Consider the following 22,089-nt stretch of genomic DNA (forward strand, 5'->3'; position numbering starts at 1 on the left):
CTTAAAACACGTTTTTCTATTCTATATTTTGTATGCTCATTTGTTTCTATTTTTGTATTTTATAGTATTGAAGCCACTTTCTCTATTCTTAATTTCTTTGCGAAATATATCTTTTCTGTTTTTAAACAAAGTTTTGTATCAGATATCTTTGACTTTTTTGAATTTTGGGTCCTCAATGCTCTTCAACTTTGTACTTGTTTTGCTTTTTAACTGTTTTGGTTTGAGCGTCACTGATGAGTCTTATGTAGACGAAACGCGCGTCTGGCGTTTTTTAAAATTATAATCCTGGTACCTTTGAGAACTATATTAAATATGCTCATTTCTCTATTCTTGTATTTTAACACCCTAATTATCTCTTTTCTGTAATGATTTCGTCAAATAATCACTTTTAAAAAAAAATAATTTACAATTCTTTATATACTAGCACTCTTATAATCTCATTTCTGTTATTTTTTAATCATTTTTCCCCCATGTTTTACCAAATTATTCTTGATCCCTTTCCTGTAATGATTTCACCAAATTTCCACTTTGTTTTTAAAATTATTTATTTTTCTTTTAACTTTTACAATTCTTTATATTCTAGCATTCTTATCTAATTTCTGTCATTTAAAAAAAATATTATGTTTTACATGTAATGAGCATAGTTTTGTGTGGACGTAGCGAGCGTCTGGCGTATACAAATATTTTTTAATCTGTTACCTTTTGATGGTTGTTATTCTTTTGTCTCTCTGTCCTATATTTTCTCCCATCTATTTATTGTAGCTCTGTCGTGTAATGTTGTCATTTTAATGTTATAAGTAACACTGACATTAAAGCGAGAGATTTGCCATGCCACAAAACCAGGTTCAACCCACCATTTTTTCACAAAATGCCCTGTACCAAGTCAGGAAAATGTCCATTGTTACATTATAGTTCGTTTCTGTGTGTTTTACATTTCGGTGTTGTGTCGTAGTTCTTTATATTTGATACGTTTCCCTCAGTTTTAGTTTGTAACCCGGATTTGTTTTTTCTCTATCGATTTATGAATTTTGAACAGCGGTATACTACTGTTGCCTTTATTTACCAAGTTATTCTTTATATTGTAAACCCCATGCAGACCCTCTAATGTATTGTTACATGTAATGACATAACTTTTTCTTTTAATATGCTTTGATAACCGACACAAAGTAAAATTAATTTACAATTATCAATCAGTTAAAAAGTGCGTTCAAATACTACTTCCCAATCAATCATCCAAATTATCTCTTTGGAATTAAAATGGTGAAACGAACAAAAAATTATGTAATATTTATGCATTCTTCCTTTTCATATATGATTTATAAACTGATAATTGCATACCCTATTTGCAATTTTCCGCCACTTACAAAAAAAATAATCAAACATTAATGTTTAAATCACTACGTTTAAGTTAATATTGTTACAACGAATAAAGAATATTATGCAATATTGAAATGACTAAAAGGGAAATGAAAACAAATTACCAAAACCCATTGGACAAATAAAAGAGTACTAAGTAACGGAATTAAGAACGGGAAGCATTATAATCCTTGTATGTCACATTTCCCCCGTATCTGGTGTTTGTGTTTGACAGCTTATCATACGGGCGATCACGGATAACAATGTAAATATCGATTAAAACGAGAGAAAACTTTTTTCTTATCTAATAGTGCATATGATAAACTTACAGTACAGCACTTTAACAAAAACAAAATTCATTATGGGATAACCCAGTTTTCTACTGGTACCAATGCACCTAAGCGCTATATGTCCTCCATTACTGGACATCACAAAGGTTCCCGTTAAAATTTTGACTTCACAATAGAAATTCCATGAAGGAAAAATGATTGTTGGATGCGGTCAATAGTGTTAGTGTCGCAGAATCCGAAATAACGATAAGGTCTATGAACATCATGCACGAAACTGAACAAAAATGTCAACCTGGTATATATAATTAATTTTATCGCGAGTACCAGTTTATTGTCTGGTACCAAAAAAAACGCCAAATTCTGAAGAGGTTGACCACATCAATTCAACCCAAGGGGTATGAAAGTAAGATGTATTATCAAGTAAGTTTTCATCAGCTAGCCACCTAGTCAACACACACGTCCTTTAGATGCTACATGTACATGATGGTGTTGATAGGGGTTTGAAAAAAGAGAAAAGTGGACCAAATAAATTAAAGAATACAGAATAATGGAATAAACATGTAAAGAATAGAAAATAATGAGATTGTGAAATATAAGGAAAAGAGAAAAATTAAAATAAGGACCCTCATCAAGACCCTCTTGCATGGCAAGATAAATAAATCTTAATAGAAATATACTACATTGTATTGACTTACTGTTTCTTTGGTATAAATATATTTCTGTTTTAAGTTCTTGTCTTTCCTCCAGAGCTTCGTCTATTTTAGTTTTATCCGTTTCGTCCGAATCAGCACCATATAAAAATTTACATGCACAGCTCTTTCCCATAATTTGAGCTCGTGCGAATCCCGTGAGTTCACAAAATCCATCAGAGCAATAAACGATTGGGAAGCTGGACGCTTGAGCATTTCCAAGGACAAAGTTACTATCTGAAATGATAAACAATTTGATTATAAAAAAATGATACAGACACCTAACGATACACATATGTTAAACTTGTATCGAGGTCAATATATAGACTGCTATGGGTTAATATGGTAACAGCCATCTAGATGTCAAACGTACAGACGTCGTCAATGAATATACATTTGTATGTTTGTACTTTATATACAAAAGAACGATTTGTAAAAATTGCTTTTTAAGCACTGAACTCCACAAGAGACCAAACGACGTAGAAGAAAGCAACTATTCTGCCTATACGACATTCACAATAAACAAAATCCATTCTATACAGCAAGTTGTTAAACTTTAATAATTCAAAAAAAATAACAACTCAATGGAAATTTGTCTAACATATAAACAAGTACCAGAAATAGTCAATCGAACATTGACATTATGAGGGCTTCATTTGAAAAATACAATTTGAAAACAAAGTTACCCATAAAAGGTAAGTAAATATGGACAGTTCGTGGTCTTAAGAAAATCAAACTAGAAAAGGTAAAATATCTGTTCCAAACACCAATTTTCAAAACCACATTAAATATATTCAAAGTATCTTCCGTCGCATGGACAGTATCTCAGTTAACCCGGTTTAGAACTACAATGTACCATAGGGAGAAAACTTGTGTTTTAAAAGTCTGTTATTACTGAATAAAATCGATCATTGGCAAATACACTATTACAGACTAAAACGTTTCTCGTTGTTTTATTTTATATAGATTAGACCGTTGGTTTTCCAGTTTGAATGGTTTTACACTGGTAATTTTGGGGCCCTTTATGGCTTGTGGTTCGGTGTGAGCCAAGGCTCCGTATTGAAGGCCGTACATTGACCTATAATGGTTTATTTTTTTAAATTGTTATTTGGATGGAGAGTTGTCTTATTGGCACTCACACCACATCTTCCTATATCTATAAACAATCCAACAAATATTGTCCTTTCTGCTATAAAAGTCATAAAACAATCGAACAAATAATCTGCTTTCTACTTCAAAAGTCATTAAACTTTGTAATTGCATCAGAACAATTAAAATAGAAAACGATTGTAAATTTCATTTCAATTACAAATTATCAAGTCTAGATAATCTAAATTTGTCTGGCAGATATTAAAACCCCATCTATCATTTCTGCTGTTGACTTTCTACATTTAAACTTCAATAATCAAGCAAAACAACTTGATAAAAGTTTGTCTGTCAAATAATCAAATACACGCAAATACTCGATCGAACATTGACATGGCAAGGACTTCACTTTAAAATGACAATTTGTTCACAAACAAAACAGGTGTAACCTATAAGAGGTAAGTATACCATTACGGTTTAGTAATTTCTTTATGTTAAACATTTTATACCGTTTTTCTCTATTATCTTTTTATTTTGACCATTATTCTCTATTCTTTTCATTTCAGCATCCCATCAAACTCTTTTCTTTATTTGTTTTATCTATTTTTATTATTTTTGACCATTATTCTCTATTCTTTTCATTTCAGCATCCCATTCAACTCTTTTCTTTATTTGTTTTGCATATTCTTATTATTTTTTACCATTATTCTCTATTCTGCACATTTCAGCACCCCGTTACACTGTATCCTTTATTTGCTTTGCCTATTCTTATTATTTTTGTCTATCATTTTATGTTTCCCTCATCGAGACCCTCATGATAAATAAGCCTTTCAGGTAAAATCGATCATAATCTAGAAAAGCGATAATGAATTTGACAGATACATCATAAGATCTGCCTACAACTTTCATGTCATTTAAAACACTTTCCAAGAATAATTCACATAGGACAAGGCATACGGGTTATTATCCTTCAGCCAATCAATTTCCACAATACAAAAAGCCAACGATTCTAATCTTTGGCCAAATCGGGAAACACTGACGACATATAAGAAAATTTGAAAGACAACAAGATGGAGTAAGTAATTTAATAGAGAAAGACTAAAATATTTGTAATGCAACATGGCTAACATAGAACAAAGTAGTAAAATCAATGATTATAATGATGGATTGATTAATTGTTGGTGTTTTACGCCACACTTTCATTGCTTTAAGCCGGTAAGCCTACAGAGAACTAGAAGCGGAACCGTAGCTTCTAGGTCTTTATGATATGTTTTAACTCTTTGCGGACCATAGATCTTATCTCTTAGGTCCGTAAATTTCGTTTTGACTATACATCTATAGAACCTAAGAGCAACGCTTCCGTGGCTATCATAGAACAAAAAATTATTATCTTAAGCAAAAGACCACAAATAGCCAGTATCACCACTGTCACAGAGCACAAGGAATAAACACCAATAAACAGAACAAAAAGAACCATTTATCATTAAACACACACAAAATGCAAGGATTATAAACTATATTTATAAGCACATGTTATCAAACAATGATCGTTATTTTGTCCTTAATTCAGAATAAACCAATTGCAAGGTCAAGAATCGATCAATGAGCGTGGCTGTTATATTTAAAATCCTAAAAGAAAAAGAAAAAGGTACTGTAACAGTAAAATGATTGTTCCTAAAACATCGAACAAGCGTTCATGTACTTTTAAATTTTAAGAATAACACATAGCATCCTTTTCACTAATAATACTGCAGGGTATGTCAAATTGGTCCATGTTGACTTCTAAATGATAAATATCTTTATAAATAACTGAAATATTATAGTAAATTGGTTTGTTCCTCTTGCAATATCTTTTAATAATCTTAATTAAAGCAGGATAATACACTAAACATCGAAATTTAAAAAAAAAATCGAACGAAAAGACATCTGTCTTTTTGATAAATGAATAAGTTCCTCAATTTATTAAATTAATGAAGTTGATTTGATCTTAGTTTTATTATTACTTTTCAATATTAAACTTTTGTAATGACATTTACTGTAATCAAACTTGAATCGGATTACAACGTAATATGCTCCGCACGTGTCAGGTGTGTTCGACTTCACTCTTAATTGATTGGGACTGCCTGTTTTCCTTCCAGAGGACTGTGATACGCTGCTGCTTTCTCTACCAATACAAACTGGTTGCCAAGAAAAAGCCAATAGGCTAAAAGTAGCGTTTAACACCGAATGATCTATCAATAAATGTAATGTAGAGTATAAATTATATATATAGAGGTGTCAGAGGGTGAATGAAATATCGATTAAAATTTTCTGGTCGATTAACTTTTTTTGTAAATATTTAATGCAAGAGACCCCCCTTTCCCCCCAAAACATCCAATGGTAGTTCCCTAAAGTTTAAAAACTCATTTTGAAAATATTGCCACTGTTTAAAAAAATGTATTACAAAAAAATCAAGAGAGAATAATTCCCACAAAAAATAAAAAATTATTATATATCTCAAATGCCATGCAATTTCCGTTATTTATTTACCTTCAATTCATAACTTTAAAAAAAAAAAAGTTTGTTATTTTTACAGAGGAGCGGACCCCGTAACTAACTATTTTTGACATTTTTGCCAATGTTGTCTATCTTTGTTCACGCATCGTTGTCAATATAATTGAATTTGATGTGACTGTCATGAAAGGGAGAGATTCAGCTAGCTATAAATCTAGGTTCAATCCACAATTTGCTACATAAGAAAATTTCTGTACCAAATCAGTACAAAACAATTTGTCATTTACACAACAACATAATTACACTGTAAATGTCAGTTAATGTAGAAATTAAGTACGTGACTCAAACAGACAAATAACAGTTCATTTTAATGGTTAATAGAATAATACGATAACCGTATATGAACCATTATAATGCGAAAACAACAATGTCTGTAAAGTATGCTCGAACTAAAACTTCTGTGAAGGCAAAAAACGTTTGATAGAACACAAAATTTGTAAGTTTTATATTTAAATGGGTCAATGCAGGAGAAATTTGAACTATATAAAATTTATTTCATAATATGTTAAAATAAAATAAAAAGAAAACATGATGTCATCGAACTTGTTTTCTTGCTACAAGTAAAAATACAAAATTTCACTATAAGCCCAGTATAAATTCTGTACTAAAAGACTTATCTCCCCTTAAATGGCTCATTTGAAAAAAAATGATTTTAAAAACCAGCCAATTTGATATATATTTTTTTAAATAATACAATAGGCTAACAAGTTTTCTTTGTATAAATAAACAGTTTTATCATTAAATTGCAAATTTAATCCAAGATGGCGGTATACCATGAGTCTACCTTAAATCAGGTTGTTGGTTTTTTCCCTTTGAAATGTTTAACATTTTGCCATGTCGGAGCCATGATTTAGCTTACAATTCGTTATATGGTAAACCATACGTTATGTATATGCCCATTGCTAAGACATTGTTTGCAATTTGTTAAAAAGTTGTCAACTTGGCAATCATACCAGGATCTACAGTACTAAAATTTTCCAATTACGAATATAGTACTCATGTTAATCCTAATACTGGAGTTGGCGTTTTTACCACAAATTATGCACACTTAGAACTGAGATAAGTTTGATGACTTGAAAGACAGCTCACCTTATTTTATACAAAATCATTTGAATATAATTGGAATTCGTTTTCAATTGATGCCAAGAATAATTAAAATTAGAAACTGCAATTTACTTTGAAGGACTTCGATGTGTCGTTACGTTACGAGTAACTATCCTGGAAGGCATGAACCTTGTCAATACCACGTACAATGAGAGAATCTAAATTAAAATCAGTTGATAAATAGACACGCACTTGAAATACTAGTAATATCACTCCATTTAATTCATATGCAGATAAAACACTCATCAATCATCTTACTGTTATAGAATGAATAACAATTAAAATGGTTCCAAACATCGTGAAATTTTAGTGATCAAAATGATATGAAAATAAAGATTCATATTTCAAGCTAAAGATATATTTAAGTGCAACACATTTCCGCTAAAGATAGAGAAAAAAAATGAAGAATGGATAAAATTCGCTTTGAACAATGCGATAAAGTACAAGGCCCTTATGCATAGAGCTACTTAAGTTGATATTTGTTCCTAGCGGACAAATGTTTCTATATGTCCTACGATACATTGAAATCAAGATTGGATATCTAAACTTAAGTGGTTGTTATGCATACGGGCCTTGTTTCATAATAGAAATCGTATTTATGTTGGACTTGATACAAAGTTGTCTTCAAGCACTGCTCATGATTGCTGCCATGACTGAAATCAGTGCTAAGTATTTTAGAGATTTCTTTATAAGCATTTAATAAGTAGTACATTCTGTTCAAATTTAAGAATTCTGGATAAGGTTTCTGTAATTTTGAATGAAAAGATATGATATGATTGCGAATGAGACTCCAATGAGGGCCAATTATTTGAGAGATTTCATTATTAGCATTTGAAAAGTACCATACTGTTCATATTTGAGAATTTTGGATATGATATCTGTAATATTAAAATTGGAAGATATGATAGGATTGCAATTGAGACAACAAGCCTTCTATGACTAAAATGACGCTTATATAAACAATAAATCATAGGCCACAGTAGAGCAGTATTCAACGAAAAACCCTTACAATGTAGCGAGCTAGAAAAGGCCTAGACATGACAAAACATGGAATTATTCCGTTACTGTGGATTCATTTATTTTCGTGGGTATCAAATTTCGTGGATAAAGGAAAACTTGTATGTTCGTGGACATTTAATTTCGTGGTTTGCCGATGTCTTCATACAAGCCTTTAGAAAATTTGTCATTCTTTGAACATTTAATTTCGTGGTTCGCCTATACATGTACCCACGAAATCCATGAACATTAGTATCCAACGAATAATAGTGAATCCATATTAGTTAGCATATAATGTTCCATGTACCGAAGTTTTTTGTTGTTGTGTCTCTTGTACCAATATGCTAAATAACAGTGCTAAATGCGTTTCTCTTTACTAATTGTATGATTAATCCAATAAAAAGAATACAAGGAAAGCGTTAAGACCTATCAAACTCATTCAATCAATGCCACCATTTGACCATAGTATGCTAATCCGTTGGTATGACGTCCGTTGCCGATAATGTTCATTGATCATAAAAGGAATATTGCAGTCCCTTGATAATCGCTGCTTGATTTATTTATACAGACATTTTAGATATTTGTCTGCTTTTGAACACGCTGTGCGATATTTAGATTCTAAATGTACTTTAAGGTCGTTAGATCATTGATTTTCCCGTTTGAAAGGTTTGAAACTGGTTATGTTTAGAGCTCTTTCCAGTCTGTTCTTCGTTGTGAGCCGACTTGAAGGCTACATGTACATATTTAAAAACCGTACTTTGACCTGCATTTTGACTTGGATAGAGAGTTTTCATTGTCACTCATACCACATCTTCTTATATCTATTTTAGATGTCTGTGATGTTATAAATGAATGTTGATATTGCAATGACGTATACTCGTATCTGTTTGTGTTTTTTTCTCATTTTTTCATTTTTATAATTGTTCAAATAATCTTGATAGAACTTACAAATTCTCATTATCTTTATAGTAATCATAAAAACCCTATTTCCTTTGTAAATTAATCAATTTATAACCGAAAACAATTTATCAAATGAACCTAGCGTTGAAACTAGGTCTTGCGCCTACTTTATATTCCCTTAACATAATTTACAATTAAGTATTATGAGACTTAATACATGAATATTCATGATGGAAAGTTTATTGAGTAAAGATATCGAAGTTGTATATTTCAAATCAACAAAAACCTACAACAAATTCAATCCCACAAAACAGCTAGTAACCAAAACATTTCATAAAATTATACTTTTAAAATACATATAGGATATGTATGTTAAATTCAGCATAAGGAAATTAAACATAATATGCATTGTATGGACCACCAGTATTGTAATTAAATGTAAGCCAGATAAGAGTGCCAGACAATAAATTTTCAATCCCATAAAACAACTATTAACCAAAACATTTCATAGAATAATACTTTTAAAATACATACGAATTAGGTATGCTAGATTCAGTATAAGGAAATTAATCATAATATGCATTGTACCTGTATGGTCTACTGTAATTGTAATTGAATGTAAGCCAGATAAGAGTGACAAACAATAGTGTAGTCGCTCAACGATGATAAGTCGTAAAAGCATTCGTAATCATTTGAATAAACAGGCAACTTCCCCAATAGATAAAAAGAAATCACTACACTACACACGGAAACTGATGACAAAGAACCCGACAAAAAACCCTAAGATAGAATGTTAGAGTAGTTCGGGTCATTCATACAAAATAACTCATTTTGTTGTTTTTTTTTTAATTTCAGAATTTGACATCTTGAATAAAGTTTGTTCATTTACGAAGTTACGAAGTATGTGGATAAGCGAATGTTTATCTGCACGAGAAATGTATGCTTCGATAAAAATCCATCGAAACACGTTCAATTCACGTTCATTGCACGAGGGACGTATCATGAAATCCATTTTATTCAATCCAATCAGTACTACAGACAAATGAAACAATTAAAGTATAATACTTCTTGTCCAATTCATTTTGTTAAGGATGTATTCTTTAGACGTTTCAGTCTCTTTGAAATCTCGTCCTGGAATTATTTCCAAAACACGTGATACAAATGGAAAGTATAAATAGATTTAAAAAATGTTATAATCAAACTCAACTTTGAAAAAAAATTGGTGTGTTTAAAATTTGTAGTCTTTAGGTAATATTTTTTCCAATTTTATTACCAATCAAGTCATTCTTTATATCTAACATTTTGAGAAAATGGGCGAGGGGTACAAAAAATTATTTAACCAGGAATATGTACTTCCCATATAATGTTTTTCTTTTATAATTTCTTAGATATGTATGTTTTCAATTATTTATAAGAAAGAAGTTGAAATAATATGCATTTTGCTCTTCAAATAGAAAAACAAAATCACAAATTTGCAAAATTGACATGTCCAGCTTGGTGAATTTGACCCGAAAAAAGAATTAAAATATGATGGAACTTTCTTTTATTAGAACCTACCTATAGTAGTCAGATTTATTCAGATTGTTAAACTTCATCTTTATTGAACGTATGAAAAAAAAATTAATTGATTTTTTCTTCACTAATTATATTTTTAAGTCATAGAAACCAAAACATCAGGTTCAGAAAAATGTTTAATTCTAGAAATTATTGGCTCCTCAGAGGTGTACATCCTTAAACCAAAGTTTAGAATTTCAAATATGACTATGCCTACAAACATTTGCCACTGCGCATGTGGAACAGATTTAAAATAACAACGTCTTTGGTATGGTACTTCCGTGTTACTACAAACCTAATAAAAAACAACAATTTCAAGACAAAATGGTTTATACAAAAACGTATCTTTGAAATGTCAATTGCACTTTAAAACGTCTGCAAACATGGCAAAATTATTACATTGAATCACTAAAAGCATTTTCTAATAATTTAACTTTATGTAGAAGGTGATTTAGTTTGTGTTCTTTAAAACGATTTATTCGATATAGAACGCACTTTAATTTATAATAGTTTTAAAATTTTTGAATACTTGGTATCGTAAAAGTTTTTCCAGGCACAAAAGAAAGCGGGAAAGTGGAGGGGCGGGGGAAGTAAAGATGAGGGAACATTTATGATACAAGAACGAGATATGGGAGAAATCAAAATGTTAGAGTCAGTTTATGTATTCATTCTTCGTTCATGACTTCATATGAAATTGTTGCGAAAATGCAGGATTTTCGATCACATCAATCGTTAAATACTCAAGAGTCACAATTCTTCTAAAGCGACATGGTATAAAGTTATATATCGGTGGTCAGATTAAAACAAACTTTAGATCATAAAAAACAATTCAATCAATTATTTTGGAAATCGTTTTTCAAACACGTTTTGTTGTTGTTATTGACCTTTGATTTCAATCACATGATTCGCTTGACAGAACACGTAGAATATTCCAAAAATAATTCATATCTTATTTCGTCAAAGCGATGTACTTGTGTTATGACAACATGCTGATATTATCTTTAGTTTACCACCTTATTAAATCATTCAGTGATGTATTTGTGTATGACAACATGCTGATATTATCTTTAGTTTACCACCTTATTACAGTCATTCAGTGACTGGGAGTACATCCTCGGCTTATGTTCTATGGGGCATAGCTTTTTCTTTGGCATTCATAACACTTTTTCCTTTCTTTTTTTTTAAATTTTTATACATGTATGATTTGTTCATGGATCATATTGCTTTTTATATATGATTACGTAGCTGTTTCCCTGGATGGCGCTACTGTACAGTCACAAAGCAATGATAAATTGAAAGAGCGTTTTACATAGGCGCGTACTTTCTTGAAGTATTGATAGAGTTTTCGATTGTCTTTGATTGAGTTATTACAGAAGAAGACTTATCGCCGGATATCTTGCCTCCTATACATTTCCAGGAATATCATTTGTTAAAAGCGTTCGCGTGGAGACCGTATATATTCCATATTACATTAGTAGGGAGGCGGGGCTTATTTCAATATACGGTTAGTAGTGGAGTTACGACTTGGCCCTATTTAATTTTTTGAATATATTAAAAGTTCTGTTTAATATTGTTATATCAAGATTGTTGACATTTTTTTTTGCAGACCAATGGAAGTAATTTCTTAAAATTGCACACTTTAATATAAAGATAAGAAGATGTGGTAAGATTGCAAATGAGACAACTCTAGTCTAAATTTAAAAAATAAAAATATTCGGGAAGATAAATTCCTTGCATAGTTTGCTATGCTTCACTCTCATCTCATATGGAATTTACTAAATTCTATATAATATAAATGTAATTTCATGGTAAGACTATTTAACCAAATTCATATAAAATGGTAATTTTTGAAATCTCAAGAAGAAATTTTATATGAATTTATAGGGTTAAATATACTTACCACAATCCACCACCACCCCTGGAATAAATTCAGTTTTTTTGTTCTCTTAATTGAAACTAATCAATTAAACGACAAATTAAAACTAAAGCTAGTGTATGTTACACAGGTGAACTATGACGTAGGTGAGTACATGTCATGGATGTAATTTTTAATCACCTAGTTAATTGCGATGAGAACATGTTGTGAAACACGGGTATATATCGTATTAGGTTCGCTTTCACAACATATGGAATTTACTGACCCCGTATATATCGTATTCGGTCCGCTCTCACCCCATTTGGAATTTACTGACCCCGTATATATCATATTAGGTCACTAACACACTATGTAACTAATAGTATGAACACCAGGACGTGTACTACCAATGGAGCTTATAGTAAATACATTTCTGAAGAACAGTTTTTTTTTTGGGGGGGGGGGGGGGTTTCTGTTGCACAATCATCAGTTTTCTGTTTATCTATAATGTTTTTGAGATTCATTTAAAGGACTTATAACGAAAATCAATGTATCCGTTATATCTATTCAATATTTCACACTAAAACATTATTTCGTCTTTTTCCTGGAAAATAAATGTAATTATATTGTCCATGCAACGGTAATATTAGAATTTCAGCAATTTCATATCTGAGGCGAGACGTCTAGACATGTTTAAATATCAAGTTTCAGTAATAAAGTGTTACCAATTACGTTTCGTAACTCATACTGTTTCAAATGATAGAATTGAAAAATTTCCAAGAGACATAAAAGCTTTTAGGCATACAATGCCCTATATAAACTTTATTGTAGTATGCTAAAAGCAAAACACAAAAATATTAAGTAAATAAGAAAATATTTCTAACATGCTTGTCATTTTCTAAGCGCATTGATGAGATACATGTACAAAAGTGTAATACTTGAAACCTCGTTTACATTATGAACATTCAGATGTAAAGCAGATACTTTAAAGCAGTTTAAGTAACTGCGTATGTTTATTTATACATGTATCAAGATTCCTGTGGCAATGACGTAAGAAGATTTTATTTTTATCTTATATAATAGATTTTTTTGTTTCTATATGTATCGCCCCAAAACGTTAGCTCTAGTGTGAACTTGAAGTACATCGTTGCGGTCTTTAATTGCATACTATTACATGAAACCAAAAATGTTGCACAGGCGATTAAAAGTAAAAAAACCATCTACAGTATTTTGTTCAAAACAAAATTCAACATTTTAGATCAAAATCTTGATATTTTGACGACTGAGATAATGTGGTATCGACGACAGATTTAAAAAGAATAAAAAAGAAAAAAGAAAAATCAGAATTTAAGTTTCCATTAACTTTTAAAACGTTTATGACTATTATAGGAAACCAATTTAATTTATATAATAGCTGAACGCTTTTAAGTTCAAATTAAAGAAGCTAAATAAATGTCATATATATAGTTTAGGAAGGATAGTCAATGATTTGTTTTACTAAAATTACACCAAAAGTTAATTAATAGACCACATCCGTGATATAAGAAATAAAAATCGGTGACGGGAAAAGTTCATACAATTGTTTTTAATCAGAGCCGAAGCTTTCATTCGTAATTTGTCATGCAGCGTTTTTAGGAACTTGAACAATATAGGATTTAGTTTTGGTATATAATCGTTGAATACAGATTTGATTTGTACTAAAATTAAGTTTAAAATCTATACATCTATTAAAGACACATGACTATGTTAGCGGATACATTTATTTCTTATTTTTTGTAGGAGTTCTTCAGTATAGGGACATTCAAAGGTTACTGAACATTGCTATTTAACATACATGTATACATCATGGTAATAATTTGATACAAAATGACAAGAATACGTTAAACAATTTCAAATTATTATGATTAAGATACAAATAGATATCCGAGTCCCTGTTATTGTAGTATGGTTTTGCTGTCATGTTGTTAATATTGACAGAGCAAACAAAATGCATTCGGGTAAGAATATCTCTTATATGGATTCTGTATGAGATATTATTGGTATTAAATGGGTTTTTATCAATAATACGTAAAGACCTTTTTCAGCTACTAGTATATATAATTAAACAAATGTTGTTCTGTTATTTGGTTTACTTAAGTTTTACGTGATGCATAGACCAGGTTATACATTTAATTTGTATCAATTTCTTCTTTTGATATGTAAGTTTGACCTGCACGATGACAAAGTTTTTTGGACCAGGCTTATAATACAACATCGTTGAATATCTAACTGTATCTGTTTTGACTCGTCTTTGCTATTCGGTTAGAGCTATTTTGATATATGACCTCCTTTTTTTAATTTCCAGTATATAATTGAGGGTCTGTTTGAAGAATACAAAAATAAAAACATGTAGGTCCTGATTACTTATTGTGTGATTAATGTATGTACATTTGTAGGTATTCCATCGAGCGTAAAAGTGAGAATGAAAATGGGGAATGTGTCAAAAAGAAAACAATCTGACCAAAGAGCTGAAAACAGCCAAAGGCCAACAATGGGTCTTCAACACAGTAATAAATCCTGTGCCGGAGGCGGGCTTCAATTGGCCCCTAAACAAAACTGTGAACTAGTTTCACAAGAAAATATAAGAATACAAAAATATAAATGTTCGCAGAAATAAAGTGACAATAGATGCTAAAAGGAACTCTTGTGTTGGAAATGTAGGTCCAGATATAATTTTAAGATTATAAAATGTTTTTTTTACATATCTTTAGCGAAATCCCATATTAAAAAAACAAGGCAAGAGAAGACGTCGCTTCATTCAATATGTTGAAACATAAAGTTAATCCATGTTGCACGCAATGACCAATAGATCATAAATAATTCGTAACCAAAAGAAAAAAAAGCAACAAATATAAGTTACAACATAAATCAACAGGAGAGATACTACTATCTTTAGGGGAGATGATAATATTCAGGATAGATTAAGATTGACTTTAATTGATTATCATATAAAAAAACCAAGATATTGCCAAATCATACTTAAATTATATTCTAGTCAAGTTTATAATATTTTGATAATAAAGCCTACAAGATTCTACATCAAAATAAGTATCTATATTGAATATGATGTCCATGTAATCATATTGATTATCGTGACTATCCATTAATGTTGGCGGTCCTAGATACTAATCACATTAAATGGTACCAGATTTATAGCACCATATGGGCTTTTTCGACAATTAATGTCTCTTCAGGGAGGCTCGGGGCAAAAGATGGAAAGCAACCACGTTTAAAGAGCTGATATAATGGAAAGGACTTACAGTATTGTCTAACCAGAGCTATGAGGTAGATACATAATGATTCCTTAATTAAAATTAAAATGGTACCTTCGATTAGCTTCTAACAGCAATTTACAATAAAACAATATCAGTATTGTAATGCCAATACCAAAGTACTGAGCTACTAAAGAATGCTGAACTATATCAGAGCTATACATTCCTTAATTTCAAAATGATTTTTTCAGATTAACTACTAACAGCAATTTACAGACATTATTGAGCTACTTAAGAATACCAAGTTAAGCAAATAATGATGTACAGTGACATCAAAACTTTATAAATGAAAAAAAACCAAGAAAAGTTACCTTTACTAGTTCATTGATTTAAAATGTAAAAGTATTATTATAATTTTTATATAATGTTAAATTGGAAACAACCTCTGTAAGAAAGTAAAGGAGGATTGTTCGCCCACCAAACATGCCTAATCGGTTTTGTCCAAAGGTTAGTTGTTTTTCGCTGTATATAATAACTGTTTTTCGCTTCTTGTTTTGTTCTAAAATCAGGACATTAGCTTTCAGCTTGAATTGTTTTACTTTTGTCATTTCAGGATCTTTCAGCTTGTTATATGGTTTAGGTTTTGCTAAATGCTGAACACTGTGCGTTAAGCTATATTTGTTCCCCCCTTCTCGTCCTGTGTTTGGTTGCTGACTCATTTGTGTTTATCTCAACTTTCATGATTTGTATACATTATACAAATATATATAAATGAAAGATGATTGAGGTTCTGATTCAAAAGACAACAAACAGTTAACACACTGAAAATTCGAAGACAAGAAGAGATCAAAATACTAAATTATTTAACACAGTCTTTACGATGTGTTAAAATCTCTATCCCCTATTGTTTAAAAGGTCGAGGTCAAAATGCTCAGTAATAAACACGTGTTTCAACCATATGTCGAAATCTGTTTCTCTAATTGTTATGAAGGTCGAGGTCAATATACTCAGGAGGAAACAAGTGTCTAACCAAGTGTCAAATACTTTATCGTCAACTGTCTAAGTTAAAAATTCAATAACACCATGAACACATAGAATAGAAAACCTGTCATCAACATCAAATTCCCTTAAGTGACAAATGACAAGAACTTAGGGAGCAACCATTTAATTTATCCAGTTTTTCGACGTGATCAGTCAGATTATTTAAAAAAAAATTAAACATTATAAGGTATGTGGAAAATCTACATTCAGAATATTTTTTGTTGTTCACTGCTCGACCAAAATGTTTTTCTTCATCAAATTGGGGATCAGAATAATATGTTTTTATAAAAATAACTAGAAGTTAAATTGTCGTTCCCTTACAAGGTCCTGCATCATACTGTGAGTTTGATTATGAGGGTTGTTGAAAAATCCAGAGAATTCCAAACATCTGACAGCAATTACAAAACCAGACAAGTAAATATTTTTAAAAAGATTGATTTTGCAGTCACACCTAAGATACAAATAAGCGATTAACGCTGAGTTGTGATCTTGACTCGATACGTGTTTTTCAATCAAATTTGGAACTCAAAAGTCGAAGAGAAATTTACAACGAAAAGGCTCAAAACGTTGTTTCTGTGTTTTAAACATAATATTATATGTGTTTTCATTTGAGACGAAAGACGTTGTCTATTTTTCGCTCGACATTATGATTTATTGAGTTCACCTGGGTAACAGATTATTTGTTTGCCGATTTCACCTTTATATTGACTTGGCGTTCATTATATTGATAAGCATCATAAAATTGAAATTACTTTTAGAAAAAAACAAAAAACCGAAGAAATTAAATGTTTCTTGCAATGTTTTCTTCTTACACTATAATAACAACAACAAAGTCAAACAAGTGTAAGTTAGTTTTGGGGTTAAAGATTGCATGAAATACAACTAAAGCCATATGGTACTGACTTGCTATCTAAGTCTTCCAAGTTTTATCATTAAATATACCATTTGTCGAAACAGCATGCCCCGACAGTGACCTGTATTTTTTCACATGCCTGGCATTTTTATTTTTGTCTTTATAGATAGTTGCCTTAATGTCAACCATTCCACCTTCTCATTATTTTTTTTGTTCCAAACATGCAAATATTCAATTAATCTGTTATCTGGTTAATTAGTGAGTCTATAAAAACGTAAAAAGACAATTAATTATTTAAATATAGAAGCGTAAAGACGATAACAGTCTTAATCATTTAAGTTCTTGTTTCATTGAACACAAATGACAATCAACAGTGTTTAGCAGCGTTAGGCTTACTACCATCTAAGTAAACAATCTTCAGAAACACGTAAAATCATGTAGTACTGAAAAAGTAATTTGGTTCTTTCAGACTATTCAAAATCGAAGGCTGAACATTTTTTACAACTTAATAGAAATGTGTTGAAGTTAGATAGCGAAAAGTGAAGAAAAAAAACCCAAGTAATATCCTTCCATAGATTAAACATAAGACAAATGATCAGAGCCAGGAACCAAAATAAAATTTGTTAGCAAACCATAGATACTTTAAATGAATATCATGCTTATAGAAATATAGAACAAAAAATGCAGAATAAGGGCCAACAATAATAAGTATAGAGAAAAACTAGCAAAAAAATATGCATAACGAGATGCTGAAATATAAGAAAAGGAGAAAAATAGGCAAATTTAATAAATAATAAAGAAACATATACATTTTTTAAAGAATAGAGGAAAATGGCATACACATTTTTAAAAGAATAGATAAAAGGGGCTTTAAATTAAAAAAAATAAATGACAAGAATTGAAGGATGTCCCTTCAGACCATCAATTATAATGGCACCATCCATGTAAGTATCTAAAGAAGTGATCCACAGTTTTGTCTAAGTGCCATATCAAAATGTAACAAACAGTCGGTAGAAATATGATCAATCTTGATAAACAATACCATATTTCTGACCACGATCACGACATTCTCGATATAACGGATGTGGTATTTTATAGATTGACATAATTATCTTTAATTTGTAAGATATCTCTATGGTAATTGTATTAAATGGTTTGACATCCATTAAGGTAGTCGGTTTCCTTCAGGCAAAATATGACAGTCATTTATGATAGAGTTATCAAAAAGCATTGAAATAAAATGTCATAAAATGAAACGCCAACACACAGATAAAGCTATCATTTTGAAAACCGTTGTCTATTAATATCAAAAAGTGTTTAATATTGTCATGAATTGTCTATTTGCTGTTACCCGTGGTCGCACTGAGTTATCTTTTCAATAGACTACTCAAGTCAAAAGAATAGAGCTTGTTTATTTGATGATGGCATTATATTAAAAAAGAAACTGGGGATTGTGTGTGATTTTCATATGATGACGTCATAATGTCTTACAATTGATAATTTTAATTGAGGTTTGGATCTGGTATGTTACATTTTGTAATTACAGCTGATAGGTATATATATATATAGTCATTTGTTAATTATATTGACCCTTGTTATCATGGTTACTTTCTTCTGTTACCTATTCTTTGATGGGGATCAGACTTCTTTGTAATTAAATTCCACCGTGTATATTATTGTGTATGTGTTTAATACAAATTCGCTAGATGTATAGAGGGAGGGTTGAGATCTCGCATACCATTTTTAACCCCGTGCATTGTTAGCGCATATACCAAATCAGGAACATCTAGTCTATGTTAGTCTCGTTTTTATTTTATGTTTTGGTTTATTTTATATGTTTCGGAGTTAGTATGGCGTCCATTTCACTGAATTAATATACATTATTGTTTGGAAATCAACTAAGGTGAATCCTGCTGTGATATTTTAACGAGTCTTTAAAGACCAATACATGGCCCTGGACTGCTTTCAACTACTTAGTATTTGGTCAGGTTATTGTCTCATTGACGTGACATTCCCCATTTCCATTCTCTTTTCTAGAATTCATTCATATTTCAGACAAGTATGTATAATCATGTACAGACACATTAGATGTAGTTTACATTAGACAAGTACAGATTATTTCTGAACTGACCGAATAAGAAAGTTATTTAAAAAACGTAAATGTTAACGTTTGCCTAAACTTGAAGGGAATATTTTTATTTTATCTAAACAGTTATAATTATTTAAGTGGACGTTTTTATCTGGGTGAGGAAATTCCGTTTGTTTAATTGGTATAAGCTATGAAATGTCATAGTTTATATTTCGAAATAATAAAATCTTTGTTTTCCGTTCAATTTTCTTACGAGGAAACATCCTGATAGTTTCATTAAGAATCAATTCCCTTGTATGGTCTACGTTCTTTATACATAACAGTTAAGATTGTAGGAAAGATAATATAGCATCAAGATACTACCAGAAAGAAGAATATAGCATCAAGATACATGAGAAAGAAGAATTTAGTATCAATATTCCAGATAGAAGAATATAGCATAAGAATATAGAATGAAGCATCAAGATACATTAAAACTGACTTTCAAAATAATCTGGCATAGATATGTTTGAAAAGTTATTACTCTGATAGACCTGTTGGGATCTGTTCTATATTAGAGCTATAAGAATTGTAAATAGTGTAGAACTGCCAGAGCCAGTCATATGATTGAACAGTCCAAAGAAGATTAAGGCATAAACTGTCAAAAACTGTTCTATATGACAGTTGTCGAACATTCGTTTGATGTGATTTATCATTTGATTTTTTCCATGAAGGTCAGTGATTATACTTTTTTCTATAGCAGAAAAAAATTGACGACGTCATTGTAAAAAATGAACAATTTATTTTAAAGTGCTATTCATGATATCGAAAAGTGAAATTAAGGGATACTTTAAAATCTTGTAATGATCGTGTATGCCTGAAGTTTACATTTGGTTTTTATTATTTTCAGCATAAATAAGGTCTTTGATTTTCTCTGTTGAACTGAATTACAATTTATCATGGCAATTTCTTCAAAAGGTTTCTACAAGATATGAATTTCCTGTACTGTTTAAGGCAAAACGATGCCATTTATTTGTTCATATCATGTGCCAAATTTTTCCTGGTGAAGAGTGTCTCACTTACAATAATTCAATATCTCCTTTACTTATATTTCCAACGATGTACACGTTTTATGAACAGCATTTACAGATCAAAAACCTTATCAACGATACATACCAAATGATTGCACATTACTTGTGCATTTATTATCAAGTATTCTCCTTTATTTGAGGAACATTTGAATGGATTTGGGTCAATGTCAATTGTACAAAGTTAATTAATAACGATAATGTAACAAGCTTATTTGTTCGTTATAGGTGACAATTCCAGAAGTTTATTGGCTTAAATTCATGGTGACATTTAAAATGCTTTCCACAATCGTTTCCCCGGACAGAATGACATTAAGAAGATATATTAAGCCCCTTGTTATAGCTTTAGCGGTGACAGAACCAATTTATATGTTAAGCATAACATATATTAGGGCTTTATCAATCTGGAATGCAAAAGCTACCATCAGTCTCTTCCCAATATCAGGATTGGATTCAATTTGCTTATACAGTGAAACATGTCCAAACTGAACCCCAACGGATTCGGATTGTAGAGGTAAAAGGAAGTCGACACCAAAATAATTTTGGCAGTTACTGACAAGGGATAATAGGGTACACAACAGAAGACATTTTTTTTTGTGTTGATTTAGATGTAAATATTAAATTATAAGTAGATGAAGATAGACGTATTGCTACAATTAAGTTAATAAATAAAAAGCCACTCCGTCAATCATGCTCGTCGTTGTGAGATGTCCGACGTGAACCGAGTTTTCTTTTTTATTATTATTTTCTCAATCGTTAATTCACTGACCAATTCAGATTTCCAGTCACTGTAAAATGACGATTCCGTAGTTGAATCGAGATAGTCATTGTACACATGAGTTCTCGGACTAAACTGGCCATCTGCTGATTGATACTTCACCACACGATAAGAGTATAACAACAGCAGGCGTCCAGATTATTCTCGGACTTTATCGTCGCTAAAAAGCTAACGAAAGTCTTCGGGAGCATCCGAATCAAATATATAGGGCCTCTAAAGGATATCTGGCAATCGAAAGCCATTGACCTTGTTGTGTTGCACGACTTCTTAATCCAGTGAAAGGCTTAAAAACTATCATTTAATTAAACGGTTTAGCTACAGAATGCCACAGTTACGATTTTGTGGCCGTAGTTATTTGAGTAACGTGCATGTAATTGATCTGAGGGAAAGTTCCTTTCTTGTCGTTATCAGCGATTGGGGTAGCTGACAAGTTTAACGTGTATTGACAACAAAAATAACTTTATACATGGACACAAACATGCTAATTAGTTTGTAATAACAACTCACCAGTTAATTTAACCTCAAATATCCTCAGAGGTACTCTGTCATCCGATGTTTGTTTAATTAAATCAAGCAAACGATAAAAAAATACTTGTTTGTTTTGATTGCTTTTCATCGATTTTGAAA

General features: G+C 30.9%; 1 protein-coding gene across 1 annotated transcript in view; it reads right to left on the reverse strand.

Annotated features, from left to right (window-relative positions):
• LOC139503441 (voltage-gated delayed rectifier potassium channel KCNH8-like) overlaps positions 1–22,089 on the reverse strand; it is a 101,895-nt gene that overhangs the window by 44,381 nt on the left and 35,425 nt on the right. Inside the window, exon 3 of the mRNA XM_071293221.1 lies at positions 2,342–2,572. Within this exon, the coding sequence (XP_071149322.1) occupies positions 2,342–2,572 (231 nt within the window). The remainder of the gene's footprint in view (positions 1–2,341; positions 2,573–22,089) is intronic.

This window comes from Mytilus edulis, chromosome 14 (assembly GCF_963676685.1).
Source record: "Mytilus edulis chromosome 14, xbMytEdul2.2, whole genome shotgun sequence".
In the NCBI taxonomy this organism is placed as follows: domain Eukaryota; kingdom Metazoa; phylum Mollusca; class Bivalvia; order Mytilida; family Mytilidae; genus Mytilus; species Mytilus edulis.